The sequence below is a fragment of the Pseudopipra pipra genome, chromosome 6 (assembly GCF_036250125.1).
Source record: "Pseudopipra pipra isolate bDixPip1 chromosome 6, bDixPip1.hap1, whole genome shotgun sequence".
Taxonomy (NCBI): domain Eukaryota; kingdom Metazoa; phylum Chordata; class Aves; order Passeriformes; family Pipridae; genus Pseudopipra; species Pseudopipra pipra.
This window is the reverse complement of record NC_087554.1, coordinates 20,216,218-20,240,686: the sequence shown is the minus strand read 5'-3', so window position 1 is coordinate 20,240,686 and position 24,469 is coordinate 20,216,218. Positions and strand designations below refer to the sequence as shown.

The 24,469-nt window shown below is 41.5% G+C and overlaps 2 protein-coding genes across 3 annotated transcripts in view; both read left to right on the top strand.

The window, feature by feature from the left end:
- PAMR1 (peptidase domain containing associated with muscle regeneration 1) overlaps positions 1–19,788 on the top strand; it is a 60,662-nt gene extending 40,874 nt beyond the window's left edge. Inside the window, exons 7-12 of one of the 2 annotated variants that reach the window (XM_064657740.1) lie at positions 8,506–8,676; positions 11,347–11,559; positions 13,466–13,532; positions 15,619–15,851; positions 17,154–17,449; positions 18,747–19,788. In XM_064657740.1, coding sequence (XP_064513810.1) covers positions 8,506–8,676; positions 11,347–11,559; positions 13,466–13,532; positions 15,619–15,851; positions 17,154–17,449; positions 18,747–19,283 — 1,517 coding nt within the window. In that variant the 3' untranslated portion in view covers positions 19,284–19,788. The remainder of the gene's footprint in view (positions 1–8,505; positions 8,677–11,346; positions 11,560–13,465; positions 13,533–15,618; positions 15,852–17,153; positions 17,450–18,746) is intronic. The other variant, XM_064657741.1, reaches the window with a different exon arrangement.
- A 4,140-nt stretch (positions 19,789–23,928) lies between these two features.
- SLC1A2 (solute carrier family 1 member 2) overlaps positions 23,929–24,469 on the top strand; it is an 89,684-nt gene continuing 89,143 nt past the window's right edge. Inside the window, exon 1 of the mRNA XM_064657754.1 lies at positions 23,929–24,343. Coding sequence (XP_064513824.1) covers positions 24,327–24,343 — 17 coding nt within the window. The 5' untranslated portion in view covers positions 23,929–24,326. The remainder of the gene's footprint in view (positions 24,344–24,469) is intronic.

Here is a 24,469-nt window from a genome sequence, read left to right as displayed (position 1 = left end):
AATTTAGCTCCCTGTAGGAACAAAGCCTGTGCTGAAACAATTGTAGACTCCAGCAGAGTGTCAGTAGTGTCACAGAGAGAAGGATATTTCCTCCACAATTTACACAGATTGCTTGATGAGGCATTACAGGACCTCACCAATCAATGTTGCTGTCAGCAGACTTATGATGTGCCCATGATTCCAGCATGCGGAGAACCTTGAAGGCAAACAGGAGCCAGACAAGAACAATGGGACTCCTAAAGCATAAGTCTGGAGTCAGGGTTCCTGTCTGTGTGTGTGTGACCTAACAAATGCAGGTTTGTCAGGCCTGAGCACAGAAGAGTGCAGAGCCACACTGCACTGCCTCAGGATGGCAGAATGGCCTGATGCCTCCCAATGTGGACTATTTTATCAAATCCATTGCCAAACTCGGATGCTGGTTTGAAAGCCCTGCACATTGCTTATGAGAAGCAATAGAAAAGCAATTCTGAGCACTTTGAGCCATGGCCTCCAGGAATCTTTCACCTCATTCTTTCCTAGAGGATACAGCTATTCTAAAAATAATTTGACAGCCAAGGTCCTTATGCTTTTGGCTAAAGTTAGTCTCTGTGGGTTTATGTGTTAGGCATTAACTGTCTCTGGGCTGCTATGCCAAGCTGCAGAAGGAGGATGTCTCAGGAGAACCATCTGAGTCCTCCCCCATGTCGGTTCTTTTCTGATAGCAAACCCTGTGAGAACCTGGGGGTCCTCACCTAGTGGAATCATGCTGCGGAGAGAAGGGATCAGCACAGGGATAAATGGTATCAGAGATTTACATGGACTGACAGAGCTCATGGACTAGGATTAGGAAATAAGCTCTGTTACGAGTGAAGACAACAAATTCTGTAAGTCTGAATTCAGAAAAGTCCCCTATGGGACTTTGAAAAGAGCATCACAATACCCAGCAGTAGCTGCTAAGCTTCTGGTGGCTGGGTCCCTCTTTAACTCATGTGCTTTATGTTCAGACATACTGAACTATCTGCTCCCATATGGCTTCATCACCTTTGAACAAAACACTGCTGCTGAGAATAAAGTGTAGATTCCTAAATGGTAAGACTATTTAATGCCACACAAAGTCGAGTCAGTTTAAATATAAATGTAGTAAGAATATCAGGAGATGACAGGACTGTTAGCATTGGCACTTACTCAGTGTTTACCTTCAGATAAATCATTTGATATCTCAATGCTATCACTTCCCCAGCAGTAAAATGCAGACAGATGCTAATTTCATAAAAAACATTGGAAAAAACAGAGATTACTGTTATATAATGATACTCAGGTAGTCATGTCATCAGACTTGCCTTCTAAACAAAACTTAAACCAACAAAAAGAATTTGGTCAAATCAGACTTGCAGTCCAAAAGTCAAACATGATGGGATTTATCACTATTGACTTCAGCAGGCTTGGCTGTAGGCAGCCTTTGCCAATATCAGTGAGCTCTATGAAATGTATGTAGGTGGAGCTGGCTAGGAGTTTTCTGTTGGAATAGTTTCATAGCAGAACTTTGTATTTTCTGCTGTATTCTTATTTAATTTGTATTTCCCTAGAGAGAAAAAAAAAAGTCACTTCCACATACTCTGCCTATTGTGCTCCCTCTAGCAACAGCATCTTGGAGCCATGTTTCTAGGGCTTCCAGGTCCTCTGGCTCCAGAGAACATGCTGGCCACTGCTGTAAAGCCAAGAAACCCTGAAGTTCACATCCAAAATCCTGATGCTCAGGATCCCTGTGCAGGTGTTTTTCTGGCTTGGCAACTGCTGTGACTTTTAGCAGCATGCAGGGTCATGGTAGCATTCACTTGAAACAGAATGTCATTTTGGCTTCCTCCAGACAAAATTCCTGTCTCTTGGGATAGTTATTTAAATTTCTTCAGTTTCAGTGTCTATCGGGCTTTCTCTGACAGCCATTAGATGGTTTGGCTAGGATGGTGGCACCAGGGGTTCCAAAGCAAGTCCATAACTCTTTTTCTGCAGAGGAAATATGCTAGGATTTGTTACAGCAGAAGTTGCTCTATTCCCCTACTTGTTACAAGTGCAGTTTCTGTGACCATTTTCAGTGTTTGGCCTCCACTGAGCACGCCAACAGACCTTATGCAAAAGCAGTGTTACAAGTACCTACAAAAGTTGTGGGGCCCCCAACACAAGAAGGAAGTGGACCTCTTGGAAAGAGTCCAGAGGATGGCCCCGAAGAGAATCAGAGGGATGGAGCATCTCTCCTCTGGAGACAGGCTGAGAGAGCTGGGGTTGTTCAGCTCAGAGAAGAGAAGGCTCTGGGGAGACCTTATAGCAGACCTCCAGTACCTAAAGGGGGGCTACGAGAGAGCCACAGAGGGACTTTTCACAAGGGCATGTAGTGATAGGATGAGGCTTTAAGTAGAAGGAAGGTGGATTTAGATTAAATATCAGGAAGTAATTCATTACCATGAGGGTGGTGAGACACTGGAAGAAGTTGCCCAGAGAGGTTGTGGTTGCCTCATCCCTTGAAGTATTCAAGGTCAGACTGGATGGAGCTTTGAGCAACCTGGTCTAGTGGAAGGTTCCCTGTCCAATGCCAGGGAACTAGATGATCTTTAAAGTCTCTTCCAACCCTAACCATTCTATGATTCTATGATTGTATGATTCTATAAAAAATGCTCAACAGAGCTATACTACATAGGCAAAATATGCTATATACATCAGCACAAGTCAGCCTAAAATCCAAACTCTGATTGAAAATATGCAACAAGATAAATTTCTTTAGCAGGAGCCATATTAAAAAGTTTTGTAAGCAACTTAAGAACAAAACTCCATACAGTTACAAGCTCTTGCACCTAATATTTCAGGGAGAGACAAAAAGAGAAATATAAACCTTTTATTAGCACCGGCAATGAGAAATGAGATTTAATTCAGGCATGCAATATATTATTGAAAGGTTGTGCAGAATTTAGAGATAATAAATGATATGTGTGAGGGGGAATATATATTATTTAACAAAGTGGGTGAGAGGAAGGCAGCAGAAAAAAATAGTGTTCATTTATTGAAGGGATCCTGGGACAAAAGCAAATGATAATTCCATCAGGCAGGATTTGAAGGACATTGAAGAGAGAAAAGTGTAGCTCAAGAGATCATCTAATTTATCTCACTGGTGATAAAATTAGCTTGAAAACTATTTCTAAATGGCACATAATTCAAATCTGAGGAATGTCTCTTACACATAATTTAAAAGGAAGAAGTATTTGCACTGTTATTATTAATAATGGAATATTTTACTTAAAAATTCAGGAACTTACTGTTCTTCTAGTCAAGTTTTCCTCATATTGAGGAAAGTTATCTGAGAAATGTGGAGGCATTTTAATGTTTCATATGGTACAGAAATCGTTTTCTTTTTCCCAAGACACCAAAGTAAGAGGCAAGAAGCACAATAAGTTTTATCAGGAATGTGTGAGTTTGTGATATAGACACTTGAGGCAGCTCTGGTTTTTAATATCTGACAACTGGGCTGCCACAACTGAGCATTTCTGCCAGAGGCATGTGTAACCACCTTATCATATATCTTCCTACTTTGCTGTCTTATGAACTATATGGAGCTGTATCAAGCCAAAACTCACCTCAAACCCTAAAGTGACAAGGGCTACCTATATGCCTGTATAGTTTAATTGTAGAACTTCCCAGGAACAACGCTGTGTAGCAAAATATGGAAAAATTAAAACAAACAAACAGAACTATCTCCATTCATAATGCATTTGCTAGTGTCACCCTGTTCTCTCCAAAGTCTATTTTTTTTACGTGGAGTTTCAGTTTTCAAATGATGAGGCTCATATAATTTCCACTTACAACCTATTATGCTTTTCTAACATTTGTCAAGGAGACTTTTTCTTGAGTAAGAATTACCTTGTGTTTCATTTTATCCTACCTGAATATACCTCTTTGTCTTCCTGTAAACATTTTAATGCATCCTTTCTATTTTTAGCTTTTTGATTATTGCAGTTTTTAACTTTTCCATGACCAGGGTGGTCATTCTTAGCTCTTAGTCACTCTCAAGATTACACTTCCCTAACATTAATTTCACCTTTCCCTGAAACCTCTCTCATTTTCCTATTGCTTTCTAGATATAAATTCACCAGAATCTTAATAGGTCTGATGACATCCCGGCAGGAGGAATGGGATCAGCCTGACCCTCATGGAGTCTCTGGGTTGCTCAGATATTTTTTGGCAGACCTTGAATGAATGTCTTTCATATTTGGCTGTCCATTGCCACATCATAGTAGAATTTTGTAGACACCTGGTCCATTTTCTGGGTTCCTAGTGGCTTTGGTCTGACAGGAAAGTTCAGGGATTGAGCCCTGCAACCTGAAATCCTGACGCTTTTAATTCAGTTTTGGTAGGGCTGTCTCAAACTTACATTTTGGGGTAAGTATTGTTGAATTCACGGTACATTTCATGCATAATTCTGCCTGAAGTTCTCTACCTTGTCTTCTGCTTCTTCCTCTGTCTGCTTTGCAAAGCACATGGAAAAGTTAGGCAGTGACTGCTATTCAGAGGGCATTGCACTAACACTAGGGAAATGTTGATAAGGCCTTTAGGTAGGATAAGATCTCTGGATGCCAGTTCTTTCTTTAACCACTGCTGTGTCATTGAGAAAAGTCCTCCCATGGGTTATCAAGACAGATTTTCCTACTCCTCTCATTTTGCTATGAACAAGTAGTGCTGTAGCAAAACAGAGGATAAACGACACGTCTAAATTGCCTCAAAGGTAGGAAGCCAGAGTCACAGGGCAGTAGGAATGTTTTTTGACTGTTTGTTTCTTTGTTTTACATGTGGAGCAGGGCAGTCTAACTAGTGGCCTAGGAATGGTTCAAGCTCATGGAGTGCTGCTGGAGAGCCCCACCACCTGCTTCCCAAGGAAGTGCTGTCCAAGCAGCTTCCAGCCCTGTCTGTGCTGTAGCAGTCAGGCTAGACCAGGCACAGGTATAGCTCGGGATGGATAAAAGTGGGATGGGGATGGCTGTGGGTGAGTGAGGGCTATGAGGGGAATCCTGCCCTCTCTGGAGTGATACTCAGAAGTACTCAGTAGATGGCAGGATCAGACCCATCCTGCCTAGGCAAGGGAATCTGAAATTAATCGAATACCTTAGAAAGCTTAGAAACTGAAGAGAAGTGGGTCAGCTCAGGTGGTTGGATTTTATGGCTAATATGTATCCAAAGGGTAAGGGCAAAGATAGGTATGAATGACATTTACAAAATGTTCTTTCCTTTTTTTTGACTTCTGAGAAATGTCTGTTGGGAGAATTGGATGTAGTCTTACACCAGAAGAGAATGTTGAAAGACTTCAATAAAATATCTCAAACAAAGGAGGCTGTCCTAAAATTCAGTGGAATACACTGCACATTCTGAAAGATATAAGAGCCAGTCAAAACCACAGTCTTGATGGGAAGCTATCCACAAAAAGATAAGATGAACTTGGATGAAGCACACGGGCTAGGATTCCCTTCATAATAACTGTTCAAAACTCCATTGTCTGTAAAGGGAAAAGGTGCAGAAGAGATGCCTGAAGCGTACTACATGAAAGGGATAAAAGGCAAGTCAAACTGAAGAGGGAAAAAAACCTATAGAGCTCAAACCAAAGCAGTAGAAGCAAGTACTAGAGTAACTGTATGAATCTTTCAGGCTAGATAAAATCACTGAAAACAGAGAGCTCAGCTGTGGTACTGAAATGCAGAGAACACCCCAAGATTCAAAAACACATTTAACTGGTAGAGAGAACAAAGGAACTTAACAAGATTATCTGAACTTAACAAAATAAATGGAGTGGCTGTGCCTCTAGTGGCAAATTTTAAAGAAAAGGACAGAAGATGAGAGAAGACTCTATGTTACAAGAGAATGGACAAGCAGTAGCTAAAGGCATGGGTAACAAAAGGGACACATCTATTAATAATACTAAACTGTTTTGCCATCAGAGGAACCCTGCAGTGGCTCTGTAACATAAGTGGCTATGAGCTAATGCTTGTGACATCCCTATGATGAAAGGGGTGCTCTCATTTGTCAGATACAGCAGATGAAGCAACCCAGCTATGGCCACAGTTTTTTAGCTATGATTAGATCTCCTGACCTTCTGCCTCCATATCCTCTGTTCTAGGCCACAGTTCAGTACTAAATTAACCTGTGTAGGAAACACTGAATTTATATAATAAATTAAACCAGAGCTGTTCCAGCTGGCTCACATGTGCACAGAGGATCTAAAGAAAGTGTGACAACAGAACAAATCAAAAGGACTAGAAATGAAATAGCTTAATGAGTTAGGAGACTGAACAAGAACAGATACTTATAAGTAAGTGTGGCTTTGTGAAAATTTTCCAGGATGGACATAGAATACAAAAGTTGTTTTGCAGAGTTGAACTGGACCACATGCAAAACAGAAAACCTGTATTTATGATAAAAAATAGAACTCTGAGTGATGAAACAGATGTTTCATCTAATTTTCTCATTTAACAAGCTCAGTGTGACTTTACATTGAAAGAGAGAAACATAAATGCAGGGAAATGGATTGCTGCACAGAGAAAGATATGGAGGGAGTGACTGGGAACACAAAGATCATGACTGCAAAGATAAGTGTTCTGAGAATTTAAAACACCTAGAAAATCTATGTTCCCATTGTTTCCCTTTCATTTATCTATCTGCTTGTGTATACACATATCCACCTATATATGCATGTATATGTGTCTATATTTTACATGAGAAATGTCAAGGGCTAGAAATAAATTCTGTTGAATTTTTATCATTATTCTTTTGCTGACAATGATACTGATGCCAAACACTTGGAGCCAAGAGGAAACGCTGAGCTCTCCTAACGGGATGTGTTTTCATTAGGAGCACTGAATCCAGGCCCATTTCTAATGCTTAAACATTAGACAGTTTTTCTTGCCAAGACTTGTGCTCACTAGTGCACAAATGATTCTTCCAATTCATTTTTTGATGTCTTCCTTATGTGAATATTTGAATGGTCCACAATCCATATAAACAGATGTATTTGTGTGTGCTCTGTGTAAGGATTACAGGGCAGAGGCCTTAGAAAAGTTTTTTCTCTGAAAGTGTAAGGATTGAAATTTGGCTTCAGGTTAGCAAGCAATTAGCTATGAGGCAAAACAGAAAAAATCAAATTCTAAAAGCGTAAAGTAGGGATTGATCTCTTTAGCATTCATCTATGTATCTTCAGTGGAGTATTACAGGTCCTAGGTAAAAAACCTATATGCATATCTAAGTGTTGCACTGAATCCTTTCTCATGCAGTTTTTCACAATGAATGACCCAGGCAAAGAGAGACAAAGAGATGGATAACTGTGTATAATAAATCATGTGTTTCCTACATTGCTGTGAATTCTACCTACAGAAATACACATATGTAATTTCTACATACAGGAAATTGGTCTTTAAAAGTGACTTGGAGAAAGTTAATAGGGCATGGACATTCTCTGTCTCTATAACAAAGAAATTACAGCATCAAATAAAATTATCAGGTGTCAGGCTAGAAACAAAACTAAAGAAGGCAGTGCAATTTTCACGCAGCCCTTAATCTGTAGAACTCATTACTACAAGATATTGTGGCCACCAAGTATGTAGCTGAGTTTAGAAAACACTAAGACAAATAAATGTTAAAAAAATATCACCAGGGTATGTTATACCAAAAATACCATTTTAGTTCTTCTAGACCTTGAGCCTCAGACTTCTGAATGCTGACAGAATATGCCAGGAAAGTATCCTATGTGCTTGTTCTATTTTTATATTCCTTCCTTCAAATCTACTCTTTACCACAAGTGGACGGGTTTCTGTGCTGGGTGGACTTTTGTTCTGATTTAGTATGGTTGGTTTGATGCTGTCAGAGAAATCTTGCTTATGATGCCTAATCTAATATTTACTACTTGCAGTAGTTATATATAGACCATCATCCGTATTTCCCCAATAGAGCAAACCCTGTGGAAAGGGTAAATATTCCAGTTTAGTAAATATCAAGGTTCCTTTTTAATGTAATTATGCTAATTTTTGGTCTATACAAATAATGATGCTTTACTATTTCAGCAATGTTATCTGCAAATCTCTATAAAAATGTAAAGAATTTGAAAGAATTTTAGTATAAGGTTTTTAAGGATCTACATTTTTTCTTGACCAGGCATAGTAGTCCATTCAAAACCACTTTTAAGATAGAAAGTGTTTCAAGTACTAATATTTTGAAAAAATGATCCCTAATGATTCAAACACATGCACATGATCACGTCACACTTCTGAGCAATCCCATTGAAACAAATGGATCTATATAGGCTTTGAAAAGTGACATTTATATAAGTGTATGTAGAACTGACACCTAAACAGCTTTCTAAAGATCAACATATACCAGGCTTTTCATTTTTACTCCTGTGTCCATTTTAGTTGTTTTTTCAATGTTCTAAATATAGAATCATCCTAACACAGTCCTGTTTTTGTAATAAAGTGGATTTTTTTGAAATATCTGAACTGTCAGTGGTGATGTGTAGGACTCCAGGTGCTCCCGCTCATGGTATTGTGGAAGGAGATGACTTTAAATACGGGGCCCAGGTTCACTTCAAGTGCAACGCGGGTTACAGCTTAAAAGGCAGCCGTGTTGCCTACTGTCAGCTTGATGGGATTTGGTCATCACATCATCCTGAATGTGGTAAGGTCATTTTAAGTTTTAATTCTTATGAAATACTTTGGCCAATGTATGCCCATGAAACTAGACTATTCAAATCTCACTTGAAATTTGGTAGATCTGTGACTTAACATGTTCTTTTGTCTTCCTGTCTTTAAGAAGCAGTAGGAATTTTTATTTTACTCTGCTGGAACCCAAGCCTGCAAGACTTTCTTACATAAAGGTCTGACTGAAACATCAATTGACTGAAAACTAATATCCTCAAAGACTTTAGGCATATATCCTTTTTATACACAGATTGAAAATGTCTAGGACCAAAGCCAAGTGAGGGACATTGTGTAACAATGAATAGTTATTTCCATTATTATGTATCCATGACACCTTCTCTGCAGAAATCTGGTGCACTCTGTGGAGGTTACTAGGGGCTTACTCTGTGAAGGCTAGACCCTTATTTCAACAGAATTCCCATCCTAGAGAAAAATGGATAAAAAAGAAACTTCCATTCATTCTGACTGTGCAAGATGGCATGACTACCATTCACACTGATATACCTATGAAATTCCAAGCCCCTTCTTCTCATCCAAAGAGACTTTTAATTTTTCTTTAGTTGATTTGTATGGCACAATTTCATTTCCATATTCCAAATAATTTGTATCAATTGAAAAAATGCTTTTACAAGTGTGTTATGTCAAACAATGTAAATTTGAGGGAGAGTGTTGGAAAAGATCTGTATACAAGTTCATCTGAAAGAGCAAGCACTAAGCATTCTTCCATCTAGAGAGAATGTCTCCAGTTGCAGTGAATGTAATGTCAGGATCATGCTAAGTCCCTGCTGCATAATGTTCCTGGCTAAAGATCTATAGAAAGATCTGTCTCTAGACTTGGCTGTTACTGAAGTGCTAGGCGATGTAATTTGGGTTTCTCCTTCCCAGATGTTTTCTCTTTGTTTTTAATCTATCAAAAAGGTCATAAATGTGAGCTTAGGGAAGAAGACAATTACTCTTCAAATTACTGAAATAAGAGAAGGTCTTAACTGACCTATTTGGTCAACCTTTTGGTACATTTGGAAACCTGTACTCCACTCATCAGATGATGCCTCTAGGCTAGCCATCAGTGCAGAAAGCAACTTGCAAATAAAGCATTATACTGTGGTGGATTCCCTGTAGTCTTTAGCTGCTATCAAGTTACCATTCACTTGCTGTTCACAAGTGAGAGAGCCTGTGAGGTACAAAGAAGGAAAAGGGAGCCAAATTAAAAGGAGACAGGGCTCTGCTTTTCCCTTTCTCCTGGTTGAGAGGAAGTTCAAACGTACTCATTGTTTACTGAATAGAACTTGTGGAAAAGTATTTAGGTACATATATAGCTTTGAGCATGTACTAAACCCCATAAAACACAGAAATATATGCTTAGCTTGAATTTACTCAATGTTAAAAGCATATGCTCTTCATTAGACTTGCATTGTTAGGGTTACCTGTGTGTTTAGATGCTTTGCTGAGTTGGGCTTTGTCTGGTGGCATGAGGATATGGGGACAGGACAAGGCCATACCTTTGCACTGTAATTGTGTTGATTTCAAAGTGATTTAAATAAATGTCTAAGTGCTTTGTTATATGTTGGTGCTTTTGTGAAGTGAGGCTCAGCAGGCAGTCAAGTCTGAAGCAATGATATGAAAAGGTCCTTTCGGGTCAGTTGATCTGTCTCAGTCTTCGGCCCTCTGTCAGCAGAGCACCACCAACACCAGCTGTCTAAACTGGATGTTTGCTGGTTATCATGCAAGGAGACATCAGGCAGACAAGTTAAACAGAATTGCACGTTACTGTCGTCCTGACAAGAAAACTGAGATGAAATCCAAAGGGAAAAAATAGTACCTTGTCACATGCTAAATAGAAAGAGCAGAGTTAAAAATACAGGGAAAAACATCTACTAGCATCAAATAGTCAATCCAAGATTTAGGCCAAAAAATTAACTTTATTGAGAGGAAAAACCCAAACCCAAACACAACAAGAATTAAAAAGAAGGGGAAAATACTGGGAAGGAGGAAGTAAAAGAGGTTTTATAGGCTGAACATAGCATGAGTAGGCTTTCCATATTTACTTTTTAGTATCAATAAATACATATATATATATTCTCTTTCAATTCCCATATTTCCCTGGATTATTGAGATCTCTCAGTGCTAAGAAAACAAAATGCATACATTTGCATGCATGCAAACATAAAAGTAAAATAAAGTAGTCTAGTTTTATTATCCAAGTCCAGTGAAATATTGAATGCACAGAAGAGGGAAATGAATGACAAGGGCCTATTTCCTGCAAATATAAAAGTATAGCCTTTTATGTTATTAAAGTTGCCTTGTTAATGTTAGTGGGATATTAGCACCATGTAAAGTCAAGTGTTTTTTTCAGTATTGTCAGCTACTTCTTATAGTTTTAACAATTTGAGAATTTTTAACAATTTAAGAATCTTATCCTTTTGTGAAGACTAAAGTATGTATTATAAACAGACATCTCTATATTATAATTTCTTCTTTAATATTTGATATTTTCAAAGACAGGGATCCCAGAATGGTCTTGAAAAGGCATCTTTAATAAACTGTAGATTGTTTAGTAACATGAGAATGAAATGCCAAGCAATTTGATGGGTGAAAATAACATAGTGAACGTGATAAAATGGTTACTATCTTTTTCCCCTATCATTAGTTCTAGATGAAAAAAACTGCTCAGATCCCGGTGGCCCACTCAATGGCTACAGAAGAGTAGTAGAAGACACTGGGCTCTTGAATGGACGCTATGCAAAAATTGGCACAGTCATTGCTTTCTTTTGTAACAACTCATATGTTCTTAGTGGGAATGAACAGAGGACCTGCCAAGACGATGGAGAATGGTCAGGGAAGCAACCAATCTGCATAAAAGGTAGTTTACAAACTTTTTTACCACAACTCACACCAGCTGCTATGGTTTTACTGGATTTTGTTTAATATAATTTGCACTCACCAAACAATCATTTTTCTAAGAATAAGCTGTCTGACTGATACCTGATACTGAGATAGGTAGTTTGTGAGCCCTACTGGCTGCTATACTCAGACAGAGAAGATGCCAATGATTCCAGAAGATTCCATCTTTAAACTGGGAAAGGAATGTTCCCTAAAACCCTTATTACCCCTATTCTAGGATCAAATTTGCATAAGATCAAAATCAAAGAAAATCAGCAGGGAATTGAAATAGAATGAAATGATTGTCTCATGAGACAGTTGACAACAATCAGTTGCTGACATAGGGAACAACTCTCCTCTCACAATCCTTTTAAGACAATGGGACCAGTCATGAGTGTAAAAGGTCAAGGCTGTAGATTGCCTTGAAGATTTGGTTCAGAAAACCACTTGAGGACATGCTTAAACTACCTGTATTCATTAAAACACTGAATCACACCTTTAAATCCTTTGCTACAAAGGGAATTATGCTATTGTCCTGGAGCTATTATAACTGTTTATAAATCCATGAATGAATCAATCAATGAATCAATGAATTTGGGCTGTAGAACTGCCAAATTCATTTTATCAAAGCAATCGTTTGACACATATTTTAATGGATTTTTTGAAAATTGAAGTAATGATAATATAAGGAAATGCATCTGTCTCCTGGGGAATTTTCTTTATTAGAAATTTTAGATGAAAATATTCTCCCCCTGAAGAGTATAATCATCTGTAAAAAGCATCTTTATTGATGTTTACTGTGATAGTGACATAACGGTTAATGTATAATGGCCAGTCTTCGCGAGCGAAGATTTTGGGAAAGGTCATTAACCCTTCCAGCCTGCGCAGTGGATTTTTTAGGTGAGACACAGCGTGCGCTGAACTGAGCCCACCCTTTAGTCCTGAGGTTCATCTGCCGGGGCCGAGCAAAGCTTGGACAGTGGCAGTGAGGTCCCCAGGATGTAGGTTTGTTTAGAGTGACCTTCTCCTAGGTGGATTGCCTACCGAGGCTGACGAGCTCCACCTGCCCAGGGGGCCGGGAATCGAACCCGGGTCGCAGTGGTGAGAGTCAGGCACTCTAACCACTAGACCACCAGAGGCCCCACGGTTAATGTATATAGTAATCACAAAGAACTAAATATTTTTAAATCACACAGAATACAAGTTTTCAGGCATACAGATAAAATCCATCCTGCAGGATTTCTTTTCTTCCACTCTGTGCAGCAGGAGGGAGAGTTATTTGAACTGATAAACCTGAATATTTTATCCTATTCTAAAAGTAAACAAATACAAAACTAGAAATCCTGGATCTCCCTTCTGTTATTTTATGCCTGTTCAGGTAACTCTGAGGTGTTCCCCTGAATCAGTCTCCAGTTCCTTCCATGAGTACACAGACTCTTAGAAGTCCATAACATCCTTTCTCTGTATGCCAAGTCACTGGGATTAGCTGTGTGGGGCTACACAGATAGAAATTAAGTATTTTTGTATATAATTCCATTATTTCTAAAGTTTGCTCAGATACAAACCCATCAGCCGTAGTGGTGTAAATCTGGCATTCAGACACACTGATGGAAAAATCCTCCTCCATGTCTGAAAGTGCCAGTGCAGAAAGTGTTCCGTAGCTTCCGCTGTTGTAAATGGGACAGATCTTGCGAACTGTGGAGAACTATTCTTCCAAGGCTTTAGACTTTAGGGTCTGTCTTTATTTTAATGCATGTAACTTAACTGCCTCTTTTCTTAATCCAGTCCACTATAGCTAGTGAGAGGAAAGGTTGGAAATGTGTATGAACCATAGCACTTGAGCTGTGAATGTGAAAAAGTACTGTGCAACATTATATTTTTTCTAGCCTGCAGAGAGCCAAAGATCTCTGACCTGGTGAGACAGAAAGTGCTTCCAATGCAGGTTCAGTCAAGGTGAGAATGCAATATCTCAACTATAGTTTAAAGAAAAAATGTGATTTCTTTTTCCTTCCTCTCCTTTTCACTCTGTGTATTTAGCCTGCCTGAGCAGCGATTCCTACAAATGCACTGATAACCAAGCAATGAGAGCTGCTGGGAGGGGAGGTCTGATTAAGAACAGGTTGAAGCTGCTGGAGGCAGCCAGGAAGAAATGCACAGATAGAGATGTGCAAACTACAGGGTGATGCTGGAATTCTGCTTTCAAGCTTGTGACAGACTATGAGAACAGTCTGAGAACAGTTCCTTGGGCTAATGATGTGTGTTAAAATATGAACATGTGCCATCTTAGTGAAAAAATGTGCGGGGAGAGCAAAAGGAGAGAAGGGAACAATGTAATGTAATCTGCTCCCGGTAAGTTTCGCCATCCAAAGCACTATGAGATTGGGTTGAGTGTGGGCATGAGGGAGAGGAGGAAGTAGAGTAGGAAGGGAGGAAGAAATGAAAGATCAGAACCTTCCTGGGCTTACTCTTCTGATGATTTCCTGAAATAAACCCAATCTGAATTAGTTATGTTCAGGTTCATTTTTGTCCAAGTAGTAATTTCTCATTTCAGGGTTATTTTTGCAGTACATGACTCATTTAATTTTAGATGCAGTGCAAGAGCTGTCCTCATCTTTGGTCTTAAGAACAGTCATATCAGGTCAGAATAAAGGTCCAGATCAAGCCATATCCTGTCTCTGGCAACAGCCAGTAGCAGATATCTAGAGAAGGTTTTAGGAACAAGGCAAGCATGCACTTCCCAAGCACTCTCCCACTCTCCAGGTCTGTGATGTCTGACTGTAGAGATGTCCCTGAGAGGCCAACATGAGGCTTTAGTAGCCATTAGGAGATTTTTCTTGCTTAAATTTCTCAATTCACTTGAATACAGATCTTTTTATGCTAAATGTTTCAGATATTAACACCAGCTGTGTGAGGGCACGTACATGCCCCCACATCCACAAGATGCCATGAGATGATGCCATCTCATGTTTTTGGACTGTTTTTAATCCCTTGAAGTAGAATCTCCATTTCATAGGTCAATAGTGAGGCAAAGTTTGGATTGTGCAATATTGCAAGTCACATGTGAGTTTGGAATGGGACCCTGGCAGTCTAAGCATGACCACAGCAGCTCTCATCCTCCTTCCAAAATACAAGAAACTTGCTGTTGCTCTTGTTCTTAGTAATTTTACTTTCCTGTTAAGTATTGTCTCACAGATTGGGTATGATGGAGGTGTCTGTGTCTCTCTGTGATAAAAATGGAATTGTCATGAGAAAAAGAAAAATTATGTCTTTTCTGGATGCAGGCAGTACCAGATATCTCAAGGGAAACTAATTTCCTGCTGAATTTTTCAGATATAAATAGGTTTTTTTGGATATGGGCTTTTAAGCATTAGAGCAAGGGACACATTCTAAGGGATAAAAATTTAAGTATGACTGTAGTCAAGCTTATGGATCATATCTAGGCTGGTGCATATATTTATTTTTAATTATTATGCCATGTTTCAGCTAATCAGTACAATTTCTAAATGGAAGCTTAGTGATTATGAAATTATGAAATCTCTGTGGTGAGGCAATTATCTCCATTAATTGCTAAACCAAGCAACTTTAGCAACATGATTTAATCTGAGTCAATTCCTAATACTGCCTATTAAAAAGTTCACTAGAGAAAAGATGTGCCTAACTCCTCCCTAGTGAGAATTAATTACAGCAATTACTTCAGGTGTAATTTCTTTATTTAAAAATGGTATCTCAGTCCTTTTGTGAATGGCAAAAACTGTTCCACATTCAGAGACAACTGGTTGCAATTCAGAAACTGTAAAATGAAAAAAAAAAGAGACACAAAGAGAAAATGTATAAACATATGTGTATTTATATATGTGTATATATATATATGTAAATGGGAGCATTGCTAAACTCTGCTGGAATGATATTTTTGCCTTATTCTTTCACAATCAAACTTCATATGCTTTTTAAATGATACTTAACACAACTGGTGATAAAGTTACGGTAATGATTGCTTTTATAATATTATAATTATTGTGTTCTTTGTGCCTTGAAACAGAGAAACACCTTTGCACCAACTTTACTCTTCTGCATTCAGCAAGCAAAAGCTTCAAATCTACCCAACCAAGAAGCCAGCACTGCCATTTGGAGAACTGCCCCCAGGGTACCAGCACCTGCACACTCAGCTCCAGTATGAATGCGTTTCTCCTTTCTACCGCCGCCTGGGTAGCAGCAGGAGGACTTGTCTGAAGACAGGAAAATGGAGTGGGAGAGCCCCTGTGTGCATTCCAAGTGAGTCTCCAAGGGAAAAAAAAATGCACATATCTCTTGGGTGGATGAGGGAACATAATGTGTATTCATCTTAGATATTTAGGGAGTCCCAGAAGTGTAGGCTGCCTATGCTTCCAGCTGGGAGAAAGAAGCGATAAAGCTTGAAGGATATATGTGTCATTTCATCCACCAGTAGAACTTGTGCAGTTGATGGTAAAGTGATCTTTCAGCACTGTAATTTACCATTAATTTCTACCCTTTCATTGAGCAAAAGGTTTACTGAGTTTTTCTCCTGATTTGAAAACACTTTCCTGTATACTTTGGCACACAGCTGACACCACCATCAAACTTTAAGCAATAAAGTGCAGAGTCGGCAATTTTAAAGAGGCTCTTCCTTTAACAAACCCTGCTAAGGAAGCGTTCATATTTCAAACTCTAAGTCCAGATAAAATCTTATCCAGAGCTAGTGAACAAAGTAAGTTAGGGTAGGAACATCACAAGATTTGGTAAAACCCAGTATTGTGAAAAGTAGATCTTAACAACAAACAAATTTTTATTGTTCTTGTTTTGTAGTTTTACTTTGAGATCATATCATGTATTTTGAAAAGTATTGCATTCAATGTTTTTCACTATGGACATGCCCACACTACATCCCAGGGAAAAAAGTGTCCTAAGGGAGACTAAAAAATGCAACCATATGATGTAACTCTTTCACTGGAAATAAACATTTTCTAATATAGGGGATTTTACTCCAGGTCTGACCCTGGGTGACATGCTTCTAGAACAAGGCAGAGCTTTTTCTTTTCCCCAGGATGACTGATGATTTAGATGCATTTACTTCAACATTCTTGTTGCAAGACAAGTCTGTTCTCATAGGCATGTGCAAAGATAAGTGTCAGGAGAGGCCTCACAAGTACTTTGTGGCTGCCTAGGGTGAGGTTTAGTGCAACGCTGGCTTTGTGGTGTTTTACGATAAACACGAATCAGGGATGTTCTTTACATTTCTTTATGCAGTCACCTCATTATAATGCAGCTCGATAAGGTTGTTGTGAAAATTCACCTGCTCAAGTGCTAAATCCATATTCCTACTTTACTCAGGAATTCAGAAAATAATGGAAAATTTGATTTATTTTTTTTTAAACCTATATAAAATACTCCTATAATTTTGCAGGTCAGATATAGAAGTTAATTAGACAACTGTCCCTCATGCTAGTCATTGCAGTTTAGTTTCTTTTGGCACATCCTAAGAAGGAATCAAGAGTAACATTCAGATTCTTTGGTGGGGAAAAGTTGTTACTTAACTTTTGTTTCATGTTTCCTCAGTCTGTGGCAAGGCAGAAAACATCACACTTCAGAAGATAATGACCTCTACCAGGTGGCCCTGGCAAGCAGCAATCTATCGCACGGCCAACGGGGTGAAGGAGAACAGTCTGCGGAAAGGGGCCTGGATCCTCATCTGCAGCGGGGCCCTGGTGAATGAGCGCACAGTGGTGGTGGCAGCTCACTGCGTCACCGACCTGGGCAAGACCGTCGTGCTCAAGACAGCAGAGCTCAAGGTGGTTCTGGGGAAATTCTACAGAGATGATGACAGGGATGAAAAGACCATCCAGAACCTGCGGGTGAGTAAGTCTGATGGGACTGGAAAATGATGAGCACAGATAGATACTGATCCCACCTGTCTTGTATGGGGAGAAAAAGTTTACACTTCGAGCAATATAACTCTTTTACATGCTGTTCTTCAAAATGCATATCTAGAGAGGCAATTGACTGAACAGCCATGACACAAGAAGGGCACATGCTGTAGTTCATTAAATTCCTCAGTGTTGTCCAATTCATACATTCACCCTCTAACAGAGAAGATGAGGAAAATAGCTCAGGTTCTGTGAGCCATAATGTCTTGAGTGATATTGCCACAAAAAAAAAGGAGAGGAGATGCCAGCTACTGTCAAAATTGATTAGCATAATTTATGAGGGAAACACTTGTGCTCTAGATCCTGCTTTGATGCCATGAGCACATTTCACTCCTCAGCCCCAAGGCCGTATAGCTCTAAATTCAAAAGAAGTTTATGTCTGACTTCAGCTCCAAAAATAGCACCTTGGGCTAATGTAGTGGTTTACTTTTTTGATTGAGAACTAGAAAGGCTGAACTTAAAAGGAGGAGAAACATAGCAACTTTGGGAATGTGTGTCTCTTTTGTGTGTGTGTGTATGTGTGTGTGTATATGAGTTAATTAATGGATGTTATCCAAGAAATCATAATTAATTTGATTCTTTCTCCCCTGCCCCCCTTTTTAGCTTCAGTTTCTTTCTCTAATCTCAGCTTTTTCATACTTTTCCTGTAAGAATATATATATATATATTTTTACAGTATTTCCTTATAGGAACCCTCTCTGTTCTTGTAGCATTTCATTAAGGAAATGAGCAGTAAAGGTTTGGCCCCAGTATTATGTAACATATTACTATATCCTTTTTTGGTGGGAAGATAGTTGAATTTCAGTAAGGTAGCATTTCAATTCAAAGCCCCTCCTCCATCCAAAATCTACAGGCTGAAGGTGACATGGCAGGTAAAACCTTTTTAGTAAACAGTGGGAAAACTTGAACTGCGTGTTAACTCCCCATTTTGCTGAAAATGTCCTTGACTGCTTTTGATTAAGAAGTGTCTCATGCAATAAAAACTGTCCTGAAATCCAAGCCAAAGGAAAAAAAAAACAAGTCAGAAGATGCTCGGTCTCTGCATGTTTCTCATTTGAGTGAACACCATGGTGAAAGAACAGCATAGGTGAGGGCAGAGGAGAAGCAGGGATAGAGGAGAAGTATGCAAAATAAACTAACATGTATTTTAGTAGTATGGAAAGAGTGCTGCTGACTTGCCATTCCTGTTAACTCTACAATTCTTCTGATTCTGTTTCCTCCCCAGATTTCTGCCATCATAGTGCATCCCAATTACGATCCTATATTACTTGATTCTGATATAGCTATCATAAAACTCTTGGACAAAGCCAGAATCAGCAGTCGTGTTCAACCCATTTGCTTGTCATCTACTCATGACTTGACGACATCCACAGAGGATTTAAAGATAATGGTTACTGGTTGGAAGGTATTGGCTGACATTAAAGATCCTGGATACAAGAATGACACAATCCGCATGGGAGCTGTTCAGATGGTGGATTCACTGTTGTGTGAGCAACAGTATGAGGATAATGGCATACAAGTCAGCATCACTGATAGTATGTTCTGTGCCAAACAAGACCACACAGCCTTTTCTAATATCTGCCCTGCTGAGACTGGTGGGATTGCAGCCATAACTTTGCCAGGAAAAGCATCTTCTGAGCTAAGGTGGCACCTGATGGGATTAGTGAGCTGGGGTTATGATAAAACTTGCAGCCTAGGACTCTACAGTGGCTACACCAAAGCTCTTCCCTTCAAAGACTGGATTGAGAGGAACATGAAATAAAAATCTGTGTCTGGAAATGGCATTTTATAATATAATATCTCTCTCAGTCTCTGCTGTTTTAGGCTTCTCATCCCAGTGATGAGACATATTTGGGATAAGGTTAAGGTAGACAGCCTGGTAAGTTGTCCTAGGATCAGATACTTCATCAGGCTACTTTTACTTAACCCAGGACAGAAGGTCTTAGTGCATGAGAAGTTTTGCTATATTTGGTCTTTCTCCCCTGGTGGGAGGACAATGCTCCTGAGTCTGACATACAGAAACAGGACAGTAAACTCTGTCTGAAATTAATCTGTAGTGTGGAGTCCCCTAGAGAAATTGATGGTGAGCCTCTCCCAAAGATCTATGTGACTGAGTGGATTAAGAGTCTAGAAAGAGTAGCCTGAATTCATTAAGATGGATGAGCTTGTTACAGTATGTGCTGTCTGTATTGCCATTACAATGTAATCTTTTTCCCTCCCAAGTAAGTTACACATTTAAATAAACCGTGGTTTGTTTTTTTAACCTACATACTCATGTCTGACATTGTTTAGATTCATTGTTGCTTTGTCTGTGTCACACTCTAGGAACTCTCTACTTCCCCTTCTGTTTGCGCGTGACTCTCACTTGGGACACTTCAGGACTCTAAAAGGCAGAATTAGCAAAAAATTCAATGACAATATAAATAACAAGATTCTTTTTTTCTTAATAGATCCAGCGCTGCTATTGTACATGAGCCACTACAATGAAATGTAAAGGGGAGTTCTCTTCTACCTTGTATTCGAAATGGATGAAAACATGAAATGTATTCTAAATACTTTTTTTCCAATTGGATTTCAAAGAACTATAGAAGCCTCAGGAAACTTCTAGTTTCCATCAGTTCCCACACCTTTGTGGCAAAACTACTCCTCTGTAGCTCTTCAGGGTGAAGATGTTTTTCTTGAACTGAGGCTGAATTGTTTGACACCAAAGGGTAAGATTCTCCCATTGGGCACGTTGTCCAGGGGAGACACTTGAGTGTCCTCATGGTCCTTAGTCACTGCTCTTTCACCAAATCATTTGCTATTCTCTATTCAGTCATGGCTAAAGACTAGGGATTAACCCTAAAAAAGCTGGGGAGAAGAGACAGTAATGATTGTCTCCCATCAATAATGACTCCCTGATAAGTTATATATGACCATATGACAACCTGGAATTTGAAGAACCTTCAAATAATTACAGTGCCCAAACCAGTTCACAGCAATAGCTGGATGTGAAGGCTGGGAATCTGATGAAAGGATTTAGTACTCTTGCCAAGAAGAACTCCAATCCTGAAGTTGTGTTCTGCCTAGCCTATTGCATGGCTATGGCAATTGTAAGCTAGAAAGTCTGATTTCAGCTTTGATTCTCTGATGCTGTAAAATCTTGTTAAGAGTTTCTTAGCATTCAGTAGTTTCCACTCACTTATGAATCTGAAAATTGCTGCTACTAGGACAATTAGTATTGGACATCATTCCATGTAATTTATTTTTTACTTTACTGAGCAAAAATACTTAATGTCTTATGCTTTTGCACTTTTCTTGTTTTTGCTGACAACGGGATCAGGTAATTTTGCTTGAATCATATACTTTAAAAGCTACAACCAAAGTATATTGCTTCTCTTTATCTTGTTTATCTGTCTGCTCTTGCCAGGAGATTATGCTTGGCTGACAAATTGCATGGCAACGACAGCAACAAAAATTCTGAATTACACGTGAAAAATATGACGCATGTCATTCCTCTGCTGGGAGGAACATGTGCCAGTGAATGTGTGGTACTCTCCCACTGACAGCATGGGTTAGAGGAAATTAGGTGTCAGTTTTGGAGAAGCACAAACTTGCAGAAAGTCAACATGTGTTTCTTCCTAACACTATTGACCAAGAATGAAATGAGAAAGCTCTCCCATGATTACATTAAATGATAGTCTCTACACTCTAAGTAATAATTTAATTATCTAATGATAAACAGAAATTATAAAGATCTATGAGCTAGTTCTTTTCTCAGTTATGACACTATGACTGCATTGCTCTCCATAGCATTATCATTTTCCACTGTTATAACTGAGAGAGAAGAGGTCCTAAATGTTTTTCTTTCCCTTTAGGATTGGTCCAGTCCACACCGATCTGTAAAAGTCTGTTTTAATTACAGCTTTAGCCCTCGCTCTTCTCGTTTTACTAAAGATCAGCCATGACTAGTATTTACCAGTCCTCTAACTCCTCCTCAATGTTGAATCCCATCCCCATTTGGCTTCAAATCACTCACAGATCTGGCAATGAATAGCTGAAAGTTTCTGGGCTTGGGCAGCAACAATATAGCTGTTCACTGGCTGTATATCACACAAAAGTACATTCTTGAAGAGAAACTTGTAGGAATTCATGGAATTAAAATCTCAGGAGGTTGCTACAGCTGTGCAGGCACAGCACCATTCAACCTTCCTTCTTTTTACAGTCATGATGCTCTTCAAAGAAAACAGAAGCAAGAAAATGGCCAGACATCTCTCAACCCCAGGATTAAGATTTTACCATAGTCCTTTATAGAAAGAGGACTTGGTTGCAGCATTTGCTTCTACTTCTGGACCTCAGTGTTTGAATCCTAGATTCAAATCTGGCTACCTCTAAATGTAGACATGATGTTTTATTTCTATTATTACGTGCCGTATGTATTTACATGTACAAGTGAGCAGTCATATCAACATATGTACACCAGTACCCATGTCTAGTATTCCCAGGAATTACAAGTCAGCTTGCCCATCCTTTCTGTCAGGCTTACCCACAATAGTTTCATATTCACAGCCTGAGTAGAACTGTGCAGGGGTTAGCATCTAATTCCAAAAATGAGGAAAAATAGGGATGAATATTTGGAAAAAAAAAGCAACCTGTGAGTTGGAATCACTAATCTCTTTGATTGCTAGGCTCTATTTTTAAGTTGTAAAACTATTTCAAACATCCATTTATAAACAGGTGAGGATTTGTGCCATCTGTTGGAGAAAGGGTGTGAAATAGCACAACATGGATAGCAACTCATTTTCCTTCCAAGGAAAAAAAGCTGTGGATTCTGGAAAGGCCATAAAGATATTGCTATGGAAAGGGGAGAGCAAAACACTCTCTGCATTCTTGTTCGCTCCAGTGGATTTATACTTCTTCTTTTGTATGTTTTTTGGGCTGAATTAGATTACTTGCAAAAGGCTGGGTGCTTAGCTGAAAAACAGCACTGAAAGGAAATGGACATATTGAAGAACAAGGTCTTTTCAGGCACCTTCAGTGACTCTTGTAGAATTGCCCTTGTAAACTGTTTCCAATGAAAATCTAAGTCCATGGTAAGATTACAAGAAAAAATGTGTATTTGATTAGGACTTGTGATTACACATAGGCTGCATTCTGCCATTTTTAAGGGCAAGTACTGGAATTGGCTTGGTTGCAGGAAAGGCATCCTGGGGGAGCGGGAGTGGTGAGCATGGTCAGGCCGGCGTTGCTCAGCTGCGCAATCCCTGCACCCTCACGGCTCCTTATCGTGCCGGGGAGCTTCCCGCGTGGCCGCTGGCTCTCTGTGCCATCTCCTTGGTGCAGAGGAAACAAGCTGTGGCTGAAATGTTTGTTCCCTGTGAAACGGGACATCAGGTTGGTCAGACTTGGATGGAAAGGCACCACTGAGGTCGGCAGGCAGAGCCTCGGCTGGGGCCACCAGAGCGAAGGTGTGTGGCAGCGTCTCGGCGTGCCATGACCGTCCTGTGCCCCAGCACAGGAGTGCGGGTATTGAACAGGACGAGAACTTCGGGCCCTATGCTGCAAACACGGTCTGGGCAACCCTCGGGCCCACCGAGCCGCGGACACCCGCGGCGTCTCCGCCGGGGCGGGGCGGCGCTGCGGGGCGAGGCGGCGGCGGGCGGTGCAGGTAGGGACGCGGGGCGGGCCCGAGGGAGAGGCTGCGGCCACCGGCGGGATGGCGGTCGCTCCCCGGGCCCGGGCGGGGCACGGCCGAGCCCCATCGCGCCCGGGCCGAACCCGCGGGGCCGCCGGCGGCAGGTGGGGCCGCGCCGGCCGCACCTCCCCGGCAGGGGGCAGCACCGCCCCGTGCGGCCGCGCCCTGCGCGTCCCTGCGGGCGGGGAGGGGGCTCTCGGTGCTGCCGGGGGCTGCCCCGGCCGTCCCGGTGGGACAGCGCGGCGCTGGGAGGGGCAGGGCGGCCCGGGCCCCTCGGGAGGGTGCTGCCGCCTCGGCGCAGCGGGGCAGGTGCGGGGGCTGCGGGGGCGCAGGCGGGGAGGGGGAGGCGGAGGCGCCCCTCGGCCGGGCGAGCCGCGGGACCCTGCTGCCGCCCGAGCGCCGTCCGCTCGCCGGCTGTCCTGGGGGTGCGAGGGGACAGCCGGACACCCAGAGCGGGAGTGAGTGTGTCCGTGTTTGTGGTGTTCGCGCCTTCCCGCGCCTCCTGGCCGGCTCCCGGGAGTCCCGGCGGGCCGAGCCTGCCCCGGGGAGGCGGTGGCGGCCGCGCCGAGCGGGGCAGGTCGCGGTCGGCGGCGCCCGGCCCTCCCCCTGCGAGGGGCTCGCCGCCCCCCCCGCCGCTGCCAAGGAGCTGTTGGGGGGGATTTATAGGAGTAACAACGGCTCGTGATGTCAGCCCGTGCCTAAAATAGAGAGGGATTGACTGCAAATCCACGGCTCGAGGGCTAAAACCTTCCAATCCAGCCTCAGCCAGCGCCGCGCCGATGTGAAGTCGCCCCCCACCTCCCGCTCTCAGCCGCGCACACACGCACACGCTCCCCGCGGCGAAGGGAGGGCGCCGGGGATCGCAGCCCAGGTGCCAGCGCCTCCTCGCCCCGCCGGCCACTGCTGGGCGGCCGCGGGGCACCGACAGCCTGCTCTGGGACGGCGGGGTGGGGGACAGCCGAGGAGCGGAGCTGCCGGATCCTAGCCCTGCGGAGCCCCCAGGATTACAAGGAATTGCGTGCTCCTTCCCAGACGTGAGCGAGGGTTATACCAAAGAGCCAACCTCCGTCGCGCCCTGCTGTCCAAATTAATCCCTTGGACTCTTGAGAAGACAGGGGGGTTTTCGGAACCATGGCATCGACAGAAGGGTGAGGGGGACCGTCTCTTGGGTGGGAGGAACGGGAGGATGGGGGAGATGCCCGGCATTGTTCTTTTGGTAACAGTTTCCTGTCATCTGCTTCATTGTTAATCCTTGCCCCTCGCCATTCCCTAAC